Source organism: Caretta caretta, chromosome 14 (genome assembly GCF_965140235.1).
Source record: "Caretta caretta isolate rCarCar2 chromosome 14, rCarCar1.hap1, whole genome shotgun sequence".
NCBI classification, from domain to species: Eukaryota; Metazoa; Chordata; order Testudines; family Cheloniidae; genus Caretta; species Caretta caretta.
In genome coordinates this window covers 22,394,024-22,408,082 of record NC_134219.1, presented here as the reverse complement: position 1 = coordinate 22,408,082, position 14,059 = coordinate 22,394,024, and the positions used below count along the sequence as shown (strand labels likewise).

The 14,059-nt window shown below is 50.9% G+C and overlaps 1 protein-coding gene across 12 annotated transcripts in view; it reads right to left on the bottom strand.

Moving 5' to 3' along the window:
• Nucleotides 1-13,471, bottom strand: part of ARHGAP44 (Rho GTPase activating protein 44) — a 157,566-nt gene extending 144,095 nt beyond the window's left edge. For 4 of the 12 annotated variants that reach the window (XM_048817558.2, XM_048817559.2, XM_048817561.2 and 1 more), the window contains exon 1: nt 13,125-13,464. In XM_048817558.2, coding sequence (XP_048673515.1) covers nt 13,125-13,177 — 53 coding nt within the window. In that variant the 5' untranslated portion in view covers nt 13,178-13,464. Of the gene's footprint in view, nt 1-13,124 lie in introns of all 12 variants that reach the window. The other 8 variants (XM_048817566.2, XM_048817567.2, XM_048817568.2 and 5 more) reach the window with 5 other exon arrangements.
• Between the last annotated feature and the right edge of the window lie 588 nt (nt 13,472-14,059).

Sequence of the window (14,059 nt, the reverse complement as noted above, 5' to 3'; positions counted from 1 at the left end):
GACACGACAAGAATGACTACCAGTCGTACTGCACCGTCTGCTGCCAGAAGGCAATGGGTTGCTGCTACTGTGCAGCAATGCCATACCGCGTCTGCCAGCACCCAGGAGACATAGGGTGACAGTTACCTGAGCGGGCTCCATGCTTGCCGTGGTATGGTGTCTGCACAGGTAACTCAGGAAAAAAGGCGCAAAACGATTGTCTGCCCTTGCTTTCACGGAGGGAGGGAGGGAAGGGGGGCCTGACGATATGTACCCAGAACCACCCACGACAATGTTTTAGCCCCATCAGGCATTGGGATCTCAACCCAGAACCTTCCGGAGACTGCGGGAACTGTGGGATAGCTATCCACAGTGCAATGCTCCGGAAGTCGACGCTTGCCTCGGTACTGTGGAAGCGCTCCGCCGAGTTAATGCACTTAATGCACTTAGAGCATTTTCTGTGGGGACACACACACTCGAATATATAAAACCGATTTCTAAAAAACCGACTTCTATAAATTCGACCTTATTCCATAGTGTAGACATACCCTGAGAGGTTAAGGACACACAGCAAGTAAGCGTCGGAGACAGGATTTGAACCCAGAATTCCTGACCCCGGGTTGTATGATTTAACCATTAAACCAATGCTCTCTATGGCTTATCACTTTTTTTTTTAATGGGATGCCTTAAAAAGGGGCTGTTCCGAACACAATTATTTAGGTAAGGATTTAATGCACTAGGCCACCAAGCTGCAGTAACCCTAATGAGCAGAGAGGAGAATTCTGTTATTGTTTTAAGACCAGCTCAGTCCCAGTAATCCTCCAAAGTTAATAATAATGGCATGCTACAATAATCAAGACACTTAAGTGTCTCCAAGAGCGGCAGACACCGACGCAAGTGATGTTTAGCAGAAAGGAAGGGTGGGCTAGTTAAACCTGAAGACTGGAGGCACAGATGAACACAATAATATGTCCAGGAGGGGAAAACTTTCAACACTGAACACAGGTAATGAATTCCCACTGAGAGTGACTAATGACTGCTAGGGAACTGTAGTAGTGGGGTCTTGGGATTTTAGCAGAGAACCTGTCCTGGTAGCCAGATGAGCAACACATCACCAGAGGCAGGTTTCTTAGGCTCCACTCATCCTGAGTGTAAAGAAGAACAGAAGAAACAGGTCCCCCTATGGTAGGGAAGGCAGGTTTTCCAGGGAATTCGTTACCAACCATAACAGAAGTAGGGAGAGTACATTTACCAGCCAGATGAAATGCAGCACCCTTGAAAAACCAGGAAAACTATCAAAAACAACAGCTGGGTATAATCACTTGTGGGCAAGGCAGATGTTTGGGGGAGCTGGTAAAGGCCTTTCACCTGCAGGTCACCGGGTCAAACGCAGCCCAGAATGCAGGTACGCCATGATGGGCATTGCTGAGTGGGAGACGATGCCCTTACACCATGGCTGGCTCTAACAGCAGGAGTCGTCGTTAACTCCCCACGCGTGCCACATTCATCCAGCTCATGAAGCACGACTGCCCCCAGAACTCAGCCCTGGTCTGTCCCTTCCATTCGTTTCCCCCCTCGGGCTGAGCGCCCCTTCCTGATCCTGCTAGGCCGATACCCTCTGCTCAGACCATGCCCACGCAACAAACTTGAGCCTCCCCACCCCCCAGCAACATGAACAAACAAGAATGGAGAACACTCTGAAGCCTGCCGGGCCGTCGGACATCCCACAGGGGCTGAACAGCTCTTTGCCAGAATGGCCGCTCTTTTACAGGGGGAGGTTGTTGGCCTTTCACTCAAACCGCAACCTGGGGAGCCAGCAGACTGCTTTGCATTTGGTTCCTACCCTCTGACCTGTCTGGGTTGGCTGGCCCTACCAGCTGTCAGAACTCCCCCTGGCATGGCTCTCCGGATCACTGGAGCACACAAGCCTTCCCGGAGCAGTCCCCAGGGAAGGGAACAGGAGACAGTGGCGTGTAAAACAATCTAGACTAGCTCTGCAGGAGTTTCGAGATGCATTAGCTTCGCCTGCAGCTTGGCCCCACGCCCTGCCCTGCGTATTGCCATTCGAGTTCAAGGGACCTACTCACATGAGTAGAGTTACTTATGTGCACAGGAGCCTGCAGGATCGAGCTCCAACTGGAAGCACCTGTCTTCATGCTGGCTATGCCCTGGATATTTTACTGTTGACTCTGCCCAAACAACAGTAATTCCCCTGCTTGCTGACAGAATTAGCAAGGGACTCTCTCGCTGCATCTGTGCAGCCTCAGGACCTTCAAGGCTATCTGAGCTGCTGTCGTTTGGTCCATTACTTTCTTTGCTTTCCGTAGCAGATTTGACTTGGATTCCTTCAGCATGTGGATTAGCTTTTCTCGCTTATGATAGTCTCTCTACTAGAGGATTAGCAAATGCATTTGAAGGCTGCAGGCAAAGGAAAAAATGGAGTTGGAATCCAGCTCTCCCTCCCCCAAACCAGCTCATTTCACTGCCAAAGGGTCCACAGGAAACAGACAATGTGTGATCTGGAGTTTATAATGCATCAGATTAGGTCCTGTTTCCTTCTTCCCCGATGGACGACATATCTCCAGTGCCATAAACTCTGGGGTGCCTGAGGAGTCCATCCAAGGCGCTTGGCACCATTCCCGATGGACTCTGGACTGAGGCTAGGTGGGCCCAAGTTACAGCACCTTCACTGCAGCATGTCAATTGCCATTGAGAACGTTCCGGATATTTGCTAACACAGCTGCCATCATTTCACAGAAACAAGTCTCGCAGGGGCAGCCGTTCCTGGATCGGCCACAAAACGGGCCAATTCTCAGGGCGGGGGCCACTTCCCCCCATTTGTTTGGGCCCAAATTTATTAAGGGAATATAAAATAAAATAAAATTTAAAATAAAAATAAAATGATACACACTGGCCAGATACCCCAACAAAAACCTGGAGTAACTCCCCCGAAGTCAATGGTGTTGCCAGATCTTGGGTTGCGCGGGTGTAACCCAGAGGTCAGTTTAGCCCTCTAACTCCTGGGATGTTCTGAAATTTGTCGGCATCTCATTTGTATCTGCTGGATGACGACCTTGACCCAATTCCAAAGGAACTAAGAGAAAGAATCCAAAATATTCCAAGAGGCCCAGATCCAAGGTTTGGATTCAAGCCTCTCCAAGGGTTTCAACAAACATTTAGGGCCTGGATCACTCCCTGGGTTTTGGGGTGGTAAATCTGTCAGCATAGAGAACACAGCTTATGCAAGCAGCTCACGCCATCTCTGCTCTGCCCAGGGTCCAGACCAAGCCATTGCAGTGGGCAAGGCTGGCCAGAGAGGGGTCAGGCCAGGCTGGTAGGGAGGTACATGGATTCAGCATCTTTCCAGGGTAGCGCTCCTCTGCAGCTCCGCCTTGATTTAAAACTGGCAGAATTGCCCAGGGAGGGATCAGTACTGCCCCCTGCCCTGCCCTGGAGCTGAATTCTGTCTCCATCACAGCTGCTCCCAGAGGGCGAATCTAGCCCCTGATTTTAATAGGAATCTCCCCTGCATTTGCAAATTGCCCCTAGAGCTTTTGGGGCCAAGCAGCCAGCACAGCAGCTGAATTTGGTTCCCAGCGCAGTCAACGAGAAGCATCCATCCCCTTAGGATGGCACTTTTGGATAGGACCACTGCACACAAAATTACCCCTTGTGCTGATCTGATATCGGCTCACAGCGACACCACTTGTAACTAGTGGGATGGACCCTGGAGGAACTAAGAAAGATGATTCCTGCCTGAGTCATCTGGGAAGACAGATAGGCTCTGCAGCTAGCAAGGGAGAGCGGAGCTCTGTTCTTTCTCCCTGCCTGAAGCCATTGCATCTACCACACAGCGCTTCAAAGGGGACAACAAAGGGCAGAGTGGCTTAGGTTGGAAATGGAGGATTTTTAAAAGAGCATAAAAGGAGCCCTGCCCAGCAAGGAGATTAAGAAGATTATTGAAAATTACTATTATTATTATACTGTAATAGCACCTAGAGACCTTTGCACCAAAGAACTTAACATCTAAGATCCCCATTTCATGAAAGCACTTTAGCACATTCTCAGATTTAAGTATCTGCTTAAGTATATGCTTCAGCTATGTCCTGAACTGGGCCTAGGTAAAGAACTTACAATCTTCACGTCAACATTTCTGCACGTGCTTACCTAAGCAACTGTCAAGGTTCCTTCCCCACTCTGAACTCTAGGGTACAGATGTGGGAACCCACAGGAAAGGCCCCCTAAGCTTATTCTTACCAGTTTAGGTTAAAAACTTCCCCACGGTAAAACTTTGCCTTGGCCTTGAACAGTATACTGCCACCACCAAGCGTTTTAAACAAAGAACAGGGAAAGAGACCACTTGGAGACGTCTTTCCCCAAAATATCCCCCCAAGCCCTACACCCCCTTTCCTGGAGAAGGCTTGATAATAATCCTCACCAATTTGTACAGGTGAACACAGACCCAAACCCTTGGATCTCAAGAACAATGAAAAATTAATCAGATTCTTAAAAGAAGAATTTAATTAAAGAAAAGGTAAAAGAATCCCCTCTGTAAAATCAGGATGGAAAATACTTTACAGCGTATTCAGATTCAAAACACAGAGGATCCCTGTCTGGGCAAAACCTTAAAGTTACAGAAAACAGGAATAAACCTCCCTCTTAACACAGGGAAAATTCACATAAAACAAAAGATAAACTAATCTGCCTTGCCTGGCTTACCTATACTGGTTGCAATATTGGAGACTTGGATTAGGATGGGTTGGAGAAGATGGATTTCTGTCTGGCCTCTCTCAGTCCCAAGAGAGAACAAAAATGTAAACAAAGAGCACAAACAAAAGCCATTCCCCCTCCAAGATTCGAAAGTATCTGGTTCTCTTATTGGTCCTTTGGGTCAGGTGCCAGTCAGATGAGCTGAGCTTCTTAACCCTTTACAGGTAACAGGATGTTGCCTCTGGCCAGGAGGGATTTTATAGCACTGTATACAGAAAGGTGGTTACCCTTCCCTTTATATTTATGACACCATCCGAGCAGGGCCATCAACTTCAAATGAGCTCACTCAGCTGCTTTAGCACCTAAGCATACGCAGGATCACGGCCTCGGCACTGGAATCTAATGCATGTCTCTTGCAATGCTGCACACCCAAACATAACAACCCTCTGCTAGTGAATGAGGCTGGATGAAGTGCAAAACAAGTTAAAACTGCTGCCTCTCACTTTGTGTTTGTCCAGCGCCTAGCACAATAGGAACCTGATCTCAGTTAGGGCCAGCAGGTGCTATTGTAATAAATAATAAAACCGTCAACTGTCTGAACACATTTCATTAACTAACGTTACAGGTGACAGCTGAGCCACTGTAACCAAGGGAGAGTAAAAAAAAACATTTTTCCCCTCTCCATTTTCAGTTTGTTTCCACTGGGCATTTGGCAGCACTACTGTATTGTCAGTTTCGCCTTTTTCTCACATGGTGAGTCAGTTGCTTCTACTGTTCGTGCAGGTCTTTCATGCAGCAACCAAGGAGAGGAAGACATTTGTAAGGAAAAGAGAACTGTGAAAGCACAAGAATTGGCAGGGGCCTTCGGGGACAGGTGTGAAACCTGAGACGACTTGGAAACATTTTTTAAGTGACTACATCTCAAGCTGACAAGCATCCTTTTGAACAGAACAATGCCTTTCCAGCGAGTCCTGTGCCCCAAGGAGCTCTCCCTCTCATGGCTGCTTCTATGGTCTTTTGCTGGCTTTTTGCATCCCCCGGCCACAACACAGAGAGCTTGCCAAACAATCCCGCAGCCTTTGCATTTGCAATCGGGAACCCCTCCGACCACATGGCTTAGCCCTGCTCAGGCTTTGCCATGCAGCCCACAGCCTTGGGCAGTAACCTCCTATTGTTTCTAGCCATCATTATGTAAAAGGACTTAATTGCTCCTTCCCCTTTAGTCTAAAAGAAGGGAGCTTAGCACACCCCCAACAAGGTCAGTGATTGTCTAATGACCAAAGACCCACCTGATGGCGGCCAGTAACACTTTCCAATGCACTACTATTATTTAAAAGGGCCTCATATAAAAGACTTGCATATCAGAGCAAAAAAGTACAAGTGCATTTAATTTAATCTATTTACTGTTGAATGAGCTGAACTGGAAAATTTCATTTGTTTTCCCTAGCAAGGGTGGAAGCCGAAACCATCAGCTTCTGCAGAAGAATACAAACTGCCATTTAACAAAATGAATGCCTCTAAGACTCAGGGTTATGAAACTGATCTTCCAAATCGAAGCACATAAATCGATGCAGTGCTGTCTGCCAGAGTCTGCAGGCAACCTTTCTGGCTCTACTGCTGTCCCTACACTTTCCCAAGTTGCAGCAGAGTGAAATTGACAAAGCTCAGGTCAGTTTCCCGGCAGCACCATTCAGAACCCTCAGGGCACAGCCAAGTGGTGAGGAATCATGGCAGTTTCACACTGCAGCTGCTAGGGAAAGGTTTATGCAGCAGCAGAAGCTGGAGTAATTCTGATACTGGCAGGCCCATTTCACACCTCTATTACAGTTTCTGTTTTTAACTCCTATGCTAAAAAGCAGCCACTAGCATGAACTGTCGTGCACATTTTGATGCAAATCCACCAGAGCTAAGCTCCTAATACAGATGATCCTTTATTGCCTTTATTTCCTTTAAATCCTACGTGGGGGAAGGAATTGCCAGTCTTCTGGAAAGATTAAATTGTTTTCTGGGACAAACGTTCCTCAAAAGACCTGAATCAAATTAAACCGGCTTCTTCCAGGATATTATCCTTCCCCCTTAAAGCAGCCAATACATATTTAAAGGAACAGTGGGGAGCAGCCATACAGATGTCTGCATCTGTTTCAGAACGTGGCCCAGAGACCTGCTGTTATCTGTGAGCATGACTCCCATCCCTGAAGATGGGAGTCGGGGGAAGGATACCTTGGAAATGAGATTTTGGGGTGGGTGAGGCAGTAAGGCACCTTGGATCCAAAGAGACAAGCAACCAGTGGATTAAATGCAAATCATTTGTTCCTTGTGAGTTAACTGCCCTGGGGAAACATACAAACAAATAATCCACCGTGTCTTTTTTGTTTATTATGCTATATTCACTGCTGAGTGGCAATGTCTGCTCAGTGCACAGCAGCAGTGGGGAAGCCAAATAAAATGCTTGGCTGCATTTGGAAAAGAGGAGAGAGAGAGAGACAACATGGAAACGTATATCAGTGCCTTGGGGTAACTGCAGGGCACACACACGCCTTGAATAGCATGGCCTGCGTGGGCCCCACTCATCTCAGCGAGGGCAAGAAAAAAGTTCCTTTAAAAGGGATAAGGGTTAGGCAGGCGTGACGCCCACCCAGAGCATTCTGGGAATGCCATGATATGGGACACCTCTTAAGCCAGGTCTACACTACAGACCTATATTGGTTTAAGTACGTCGCTCAGGGGTGTGAAAAATCTACCCCCCTGCGAGACACAGTTCTACCAACCTAGCCCCCCCCATCCCGGGTAAACAGGGCTATCGTCAGGAGAGCTTCTCCCATCCACATAGTTACCTCCCTCTCAGGGAGGTGGGTTAACTACGCCAATGGGAGAAGCCCTCCTATCAGTGTAGGAGCATCTCCACTAAAGCACTCCAGCAGTGCAGTTGTGTCGCTGTCATGCTGGATGTGAAGCCAAGCCCTTAGTGCCCACACAGCAGGCTTACAGCGACAGACTCCAGGTTTCTGAGGCCAGACACCCAGCACCAGAACGTGTAGCCTCTTTGCCTGGAGAACCCTGGGTACTGCTCTCTGACTGAGCTTGGGTTTGTGGCACCATTTTTTAACCACAGAGCATTGGGTCAGGCTCATTTTGACATGCCTCTGGCCTGGAGGAAGAGAGAGAGACCCTCCCTATGTCAAAATATCCCTTAGCCTAGTGGAAGGTGCACTGAGCTGGAAGCCAGGATACCATGAATTCAAGTCTCACCAGCTCCACCCATTGCTGTTCATATTTACCTGCACTTCACCCCCCTTCACACCTTGTACATCCGCCTTAGGAATCAGCTGAGTATTAGCCACCTCAAAAATAAGGGAACTGAAATGTTACACAAGTTCATTGTAATGACCAGGCCCCTGATAACAGCAGCCCCTACTCACAGCCACTACTCTCAGCCACACACTCTCTCTCAGAAAGAAGCTGCCAAATATATGTACTTGGGTGTGTCGTCTGAAACCACTGTTCTGTCCACAGGACCGGGCTATCTTCCCAAAGCCAGGAACGGAGCCCAGCATTCCTGACCCTGCTCTGATCACTAGAGTACACTCCCCCTCCAGAACTGGGAATACCACCCAAGTCCTAACTGGCCATTGTACCGCTGTCTAGCAAATAGCTGTGTAACTCCTTGGCAAATCTCTATGAAGTGCCTCCATAATAATCACTTAGGAGTGAGAGCCCCAGCTGGTGTAGATCAGCTCCACTGAAGCCAATGGAGCTAAGCCGATTTACCCCAGCTGGGAATTTATCTGCCCCACTACTTCTGTACTGATTTTGGTCTGAAAAGATCCTAGAGCAGATTACAAATTATGTACATGCTACTAAGATGCAGCGTCTCTAGGGTGAAGCAGAACAACAACGAGGGGAAAGGGGAAAAACCCGGCTATTACAAACCGCGTCATGGGATCGTTACAGACAAATGAAAGCAAGTGACTTATGTTGGGGACACGATCCACAGAGAAAGAAGGCTGTTACTTCGTGACAGCTGTTTGCTGTGGGAGGGGCTGGTGAGTTTCAGTCCCGATATCGCCAAAGCCCTCCTACAACAGACAGGAACTGGCAACCTCAGCACTGAGACCCGGGGTTAGATGGATGAACAGCTCTCCCTCCAGCTCAGCGGCCCCTCCCGTTCAGATGCATTGCAGGAAGCTCACCCGGCTGCAACCTACACTGGACCTGTGTGAGGACATCACCTCTTCGGGACAATCCTTTACTCAGCACCACATTTAGTGATCATTAAACAGAAGTTCCAACCTCCATCCATTCCTCAGCCACGGTAGTCAACCCCGTTCTGACCACTGCCAAGTCCCTTTCACCTGCAGCCCCCCTCCAGCACGGCTCTCCACGTGGCCATACCAAGCCCTGCTTGCTCTCCCAGACAGCACTGACGAACCTCCTCATGGGACCGCTTCCGAATGTGCTGCTCCCCAGGTCTGTGCCTCAGCCATCGCCTCGTATCCCAGCACCTGGGTCTGCTACCACATGCCCCACCCATCCCGCTCCCATGGAAATCCATGGCAGGACTTGTGGACTTCAAAGGGAGCAGAACCAAATCGCATGCACACCTCTGGCATGTCTCAGTGCCAGGCCTAGAGAGGGCAGTTCTCTCGCTCCCCTTTGTTATACCTAATGACATTAAAAAATTGACAAAATTCATTCCAATAGTTGCCTATTTATTTATTAAAACTGATGGCTCCAAAAATCAATACACATGACTAAATAACCTCTGTTTTCCTGGTTCTTGAACTTCTGGCCACCCCACAGTATTTTGGCCAATAGCATAGCAGGATTCAATAGAGAATTAGACACCTATATGAATGCTGAGACTATCCATGCTAGGATTAGACAACATACCAAAGAGACTGGCTGAGAGATACAAACACTCATAGGCTTGGCGCATAAGCCAACCGTTAACTGACCAGGGGCGGGAAGAGATTTCCTCTGAAGAATCACATACTGGTCACTGTCGGATACAGGATGCGGGCTTGATGTGGATGCAATTCATACGTTCCTAGGACAGAAGGCTCTCAGCAAATGAGTAAAGCAAGCACCCTGCAGAGCGACGCTAGGACCAAGCCATCTGTTTAGGGAGGGCCAGGACCCCACATACTCACACTGCAAAAGAGATGGAACAGTGATTTAGCTCTGCTCCAGCTGAGGTCCCAGAAGTACATGCCTTCAAATCAGCACACACTTTGTTCACCAGCTATCTCAGCAAGCCGCCTGGCTTCCAACAGCTGGCTCCACATGTGCAGTAGGTTATCGGTCAGGATTCCAGATTCCACAGAGCAAGTGTCTCAGCGGGGTCTGCTCGACTCACAGTTCAGATCCAGAGGCTGGCATAGTTACAATGGTAAATCCAGTCTTGCCAACTCCTGTGATTTTATCCCCAGCCTCGTGACAGCTGATGCTCTTTGCAAAGTTTCAGCTTCTGGAGCCAGGTGATGATGTAAGAACCTCAACTTCCATTGAAACAAAGAAGGATGTTTCTAGCCCTCGTGGCTGTGGAGAAAAGCCAGAAACATGATCCCCAAAGGCTCTGAAACCAGAAGGGAAATACCCCCAAAGTGAGAAACATCTCATGACTTTTCAGGCACTCTCATGATTCCTAAACACTTGGGGCGGGTAGTGCTGTAAACCCCCCCTCACACACATCCCCACCCCCACCGAGCATCTGATGCTGCTTGCTATACTATCTCACTCTCGTTGAGAGCACGCCTCAAAAGTCACCTCTCCCCTCTAGCCCAGCTTCACCGCAGCCTTCACTCTGGACAGTGCGCCTAATCGTCATCTGATCACTTGAGAACTACACTAAGCAACAGGCAGATGTGACAAGTGCATCGTAAGATCCTTCCCTGCTGTTCCCTGCCACGCTCCTCAGGCCCTTCCTGTGCAACGGCTAATTTAAGACCTGATCCCTTTAATGACATCAATGCCGGTGGATCCGAATGCCCCTGCAGAAACCCATCTACTTCAGGGGCCCCTCTGTGCAGCACTCACTGCACGATCCAGACCTGAGATCGTAAGCGCCTTGGGGCAGGGAATCTATCGTTTCTTCTCTGCAAAGTGCCATGCAGTTTTATAGTGCAACAGCAACTCAAACCAGGGCCGATGCAATCCCGCGCTGTGCATGGTGAAGGTCTAACAGAGGACCCGTTCAGTCCCCCTCCTCCAAAAGCAAAAAGAAATAAAAATGACATCATTGCGAGTCTGAGCTGATTGGATTTTTCTTGGGATTTCAAACCTTGCATCCGACAGCCCTTGAGTAAGGTCCATGTTTTGTGAGTTGGGTGCACAGCACCTAGCACAAAGGGGCCCCAAGCACTGACTGGGGCCACTGCTCGGTGTGATCTGGTGTCATAGAAAGTGAGGCACTTAAGCATGAGTGCAAGTTCCATCCTGAATCAGAGCATGTGGCAAGACAGCATCGCATCGCATCCCAGAGCTGCATAGCAAACGCCATAAAAACAACAAACCTCCGTGAGCTAATGCAAAACAGAGCAGTCACAGGGGCCGGGTTACCAGAGGCCGCCAGGGTCACTCTGTTTGTGGTTGTGAACTGCACAGATGCAAAAGCAGAGACATGACACCCCAACAGATCGCTCGGAATGGTGAACTCCGTTTTGGGCAGCTTACAAGTGTGACGTGAACTGAGCCGATTCACGGGCTTGTTATTTTCAAGACCATCACTCCAATGGTTAGAAAGCGTATGAGATTCTGACAACAACAGGTTAGAAGCCAAAATACGCTGCCCTGGGGATGCATTTTCTGGGTTATAACGTTCCACAAAATCCACCCAGCCGCCCTCCCCTTCCATTGCCCCTGCACCTCTCTGACAGTTAAAAGAACTTGTTTAATTAGAGAAAGAAATCTCTCCCCCTTTCTCTCTATATAGACAGCCATTGCAAAATCTTGGAGAATTATACAACAATAAACCAAACCATGTCTTTGGACACAGTCCCAGATAGCACATCAGATCACGCAGAGTATTCCCGATGTTCCCAAGCTCCATCCAATCCTAGCAAGCATAACCCTAGGGATGGGCGTAGGACAACCAATCGAGATCCTATCTGACGGTGAGGCATCCCCCAAGCCCAAACTGACTTCGATGGGATCCATCTGCATAGAGCTCATTGCAGAATCAGGACCAACCCTGCCAGCTCCATCCAGGCACCAGCCAACCGGATTCAGCCTGAGATGAGTTCAGTGTCAAAGCCAAAACCCGGAGAAACTGATACGGGGTCTGCAATAGTCCAAGAACGACATCCAGTCATCAAAGAAACAGAACAATGTTCATCCCCACAGTGGAGTTTAACTGGCACCACAAAGAGCCTCCTTAATCAATCAGTCCAGGTGGATAGGACTGGACCAGGCCTGGCCACAACACAACATAGCTGACGCTCTATTCCCATCATGGCACAACCGGAGGGCAAAAACCAAATGTAACCAAAACCAGCGTCTGGCTTCTTTGTGCCTTTTAGCAGTGGCACCATCTTTGGGGAGCGTCACTAAAGCCCCGATCTGGCCACAGCTGTGCATGCCCACCCCCCACAGAGCCCCATTTCACTGCAGGATCGGGGCCTGACTCCAGAGTCCAAAGCAAACTTCACTGGCTGGCCGGGTTGTGCCCTGTTTACCGCTGGGCTCTTGCCTGCTGCCAGCATCTCTCTCCCTTCCCAGCCTTTCCAACACCTGCTCTAACCTCCTCTCTAGCCCCTGCGAACTCCTACTGCCGCTGACCCCCTCAGGAAGGCCAGGCGAGTGGGAGCCCAGCGAGAGGCTGCCAGCAGAGATCTCACCCTCCAGGAAACGCCACGGAGGAATAAAGGACGGGGCACGCCAGTGAATACGCAGGGACAGCCATCCAGGTGAGGCGCATCTGGAAAAATCCACCGCACCGATACCATAACCCGAGCCAGCAGGCTCCTAACACAACCCGTCAGGCCAAGGAGCAGCCTGACAAGGTACACGGCACCCACTGCGCAGGGTACCGATGGGCACTGCACAGCCCCAGCCTGTGTCCAGCCCCAGCAGCAGCTTGCCTGGGGGGTATCCGAGGAATAAGACGGTAACACAGAGAGAAGCCAAGCGATTGACTGGGGGATTTCCCGGGGGGAAGGAGGCTGGGTAGGGAGGGGGGAAATACACACAGGTCTGGGAGCTGCGAGGCCACTTGCCCCGCCAGAGAGAGTTAGCAAATACCTGGCAGGGACGCAAGCCGAGCAGGGCGCCCCGATCCCACGGGGAGGGGCGCGGCACGCAGCGGGAGGAAGGGCCCCTGGCTGGGAAGTGACCGGACACACGAGTAGGGGGGGCAGGGGTTCCCCAGGCTGCTGCCCCCCACCCGCAGCAGGGCCCCGGTTCGGTCCCGCTCCCCTCCCCGCCGGGCCGCCCCTTACCTGCCCACGGTCTGGTTGGCGAGCTGCCGCATGCGGTTGAATTGCTTCTTCATCTCGGCAGCGAGCCGGGGGCCGGAGCGATCCGCGAGCAGCCGGGCGGTTACATGGCTCCCGACGGGAGAGCGGCGGCTCGGGCGCTGCGGCTGCGGCTGCGGCGGCGGCGGCGGGCGGAGCGGGCAGCCTGGGGCCGGCAGCGTCTCACCGCCCCCATCCCGGCCGCGCTGCGATGCTCCCGGGCGGCGGCGGCAGCTCCCACCCCCTGCTCAGCGCATCCTGCGGCATGGAGCTGGCGCGGCTCCGCGCCCCTCCTGCTCCCACCTTCGCGTCGCCCCTGCAGGCTGCTGAGCGCCTCGCCGGGGCAATGGCGGCTGCTACTGCGGCTGCTGGCCCGGCCCGGCTCGGCCCGGCCCGGGGGCTCTGGGAGATGTAGTTCGGCGCCTCTCACCCCGTCCCAAGCCGGCCGCAAGGGGGCGCGCTGCAGAGGGGTAATTAGCAATTACCGCCCCTCTCTCCGTGTCACCGCAGTGAGGGCCCAAGCCAAGCGCCCAGCAGACTGGGGAAGGGATCCCTGCCCAGCAAAGGGCCCTGCCACTCCCCCCAGGGCAAACATTCTGCTGCCTGCAGCATCCCCCCCAAGCCTCTGAAAGACCTGAGTGGGACAGGGACCCGAGGCCCAGAGATCAGCAGGCTGGGTCTGGGGAATGCTCTGCCCCCAAAGCAGTGACACAACCTGGGGACTCCTTCTCCCTAGGTCTTCACTTTCCCTGTTTGGCTGGTTGGGGAGCAGATGGGGTTTTGTGCGTTCAATTCAAAGGCAAGCCTTTAATATGTTAAAAGTTGCAGAATTCACCTTATTTATCTATGTCCATACATGCCAATCTATTTTATAGACATGTGGGACTGGAAGGAACCTCGAGAGGTCATCTAGTCCAGTC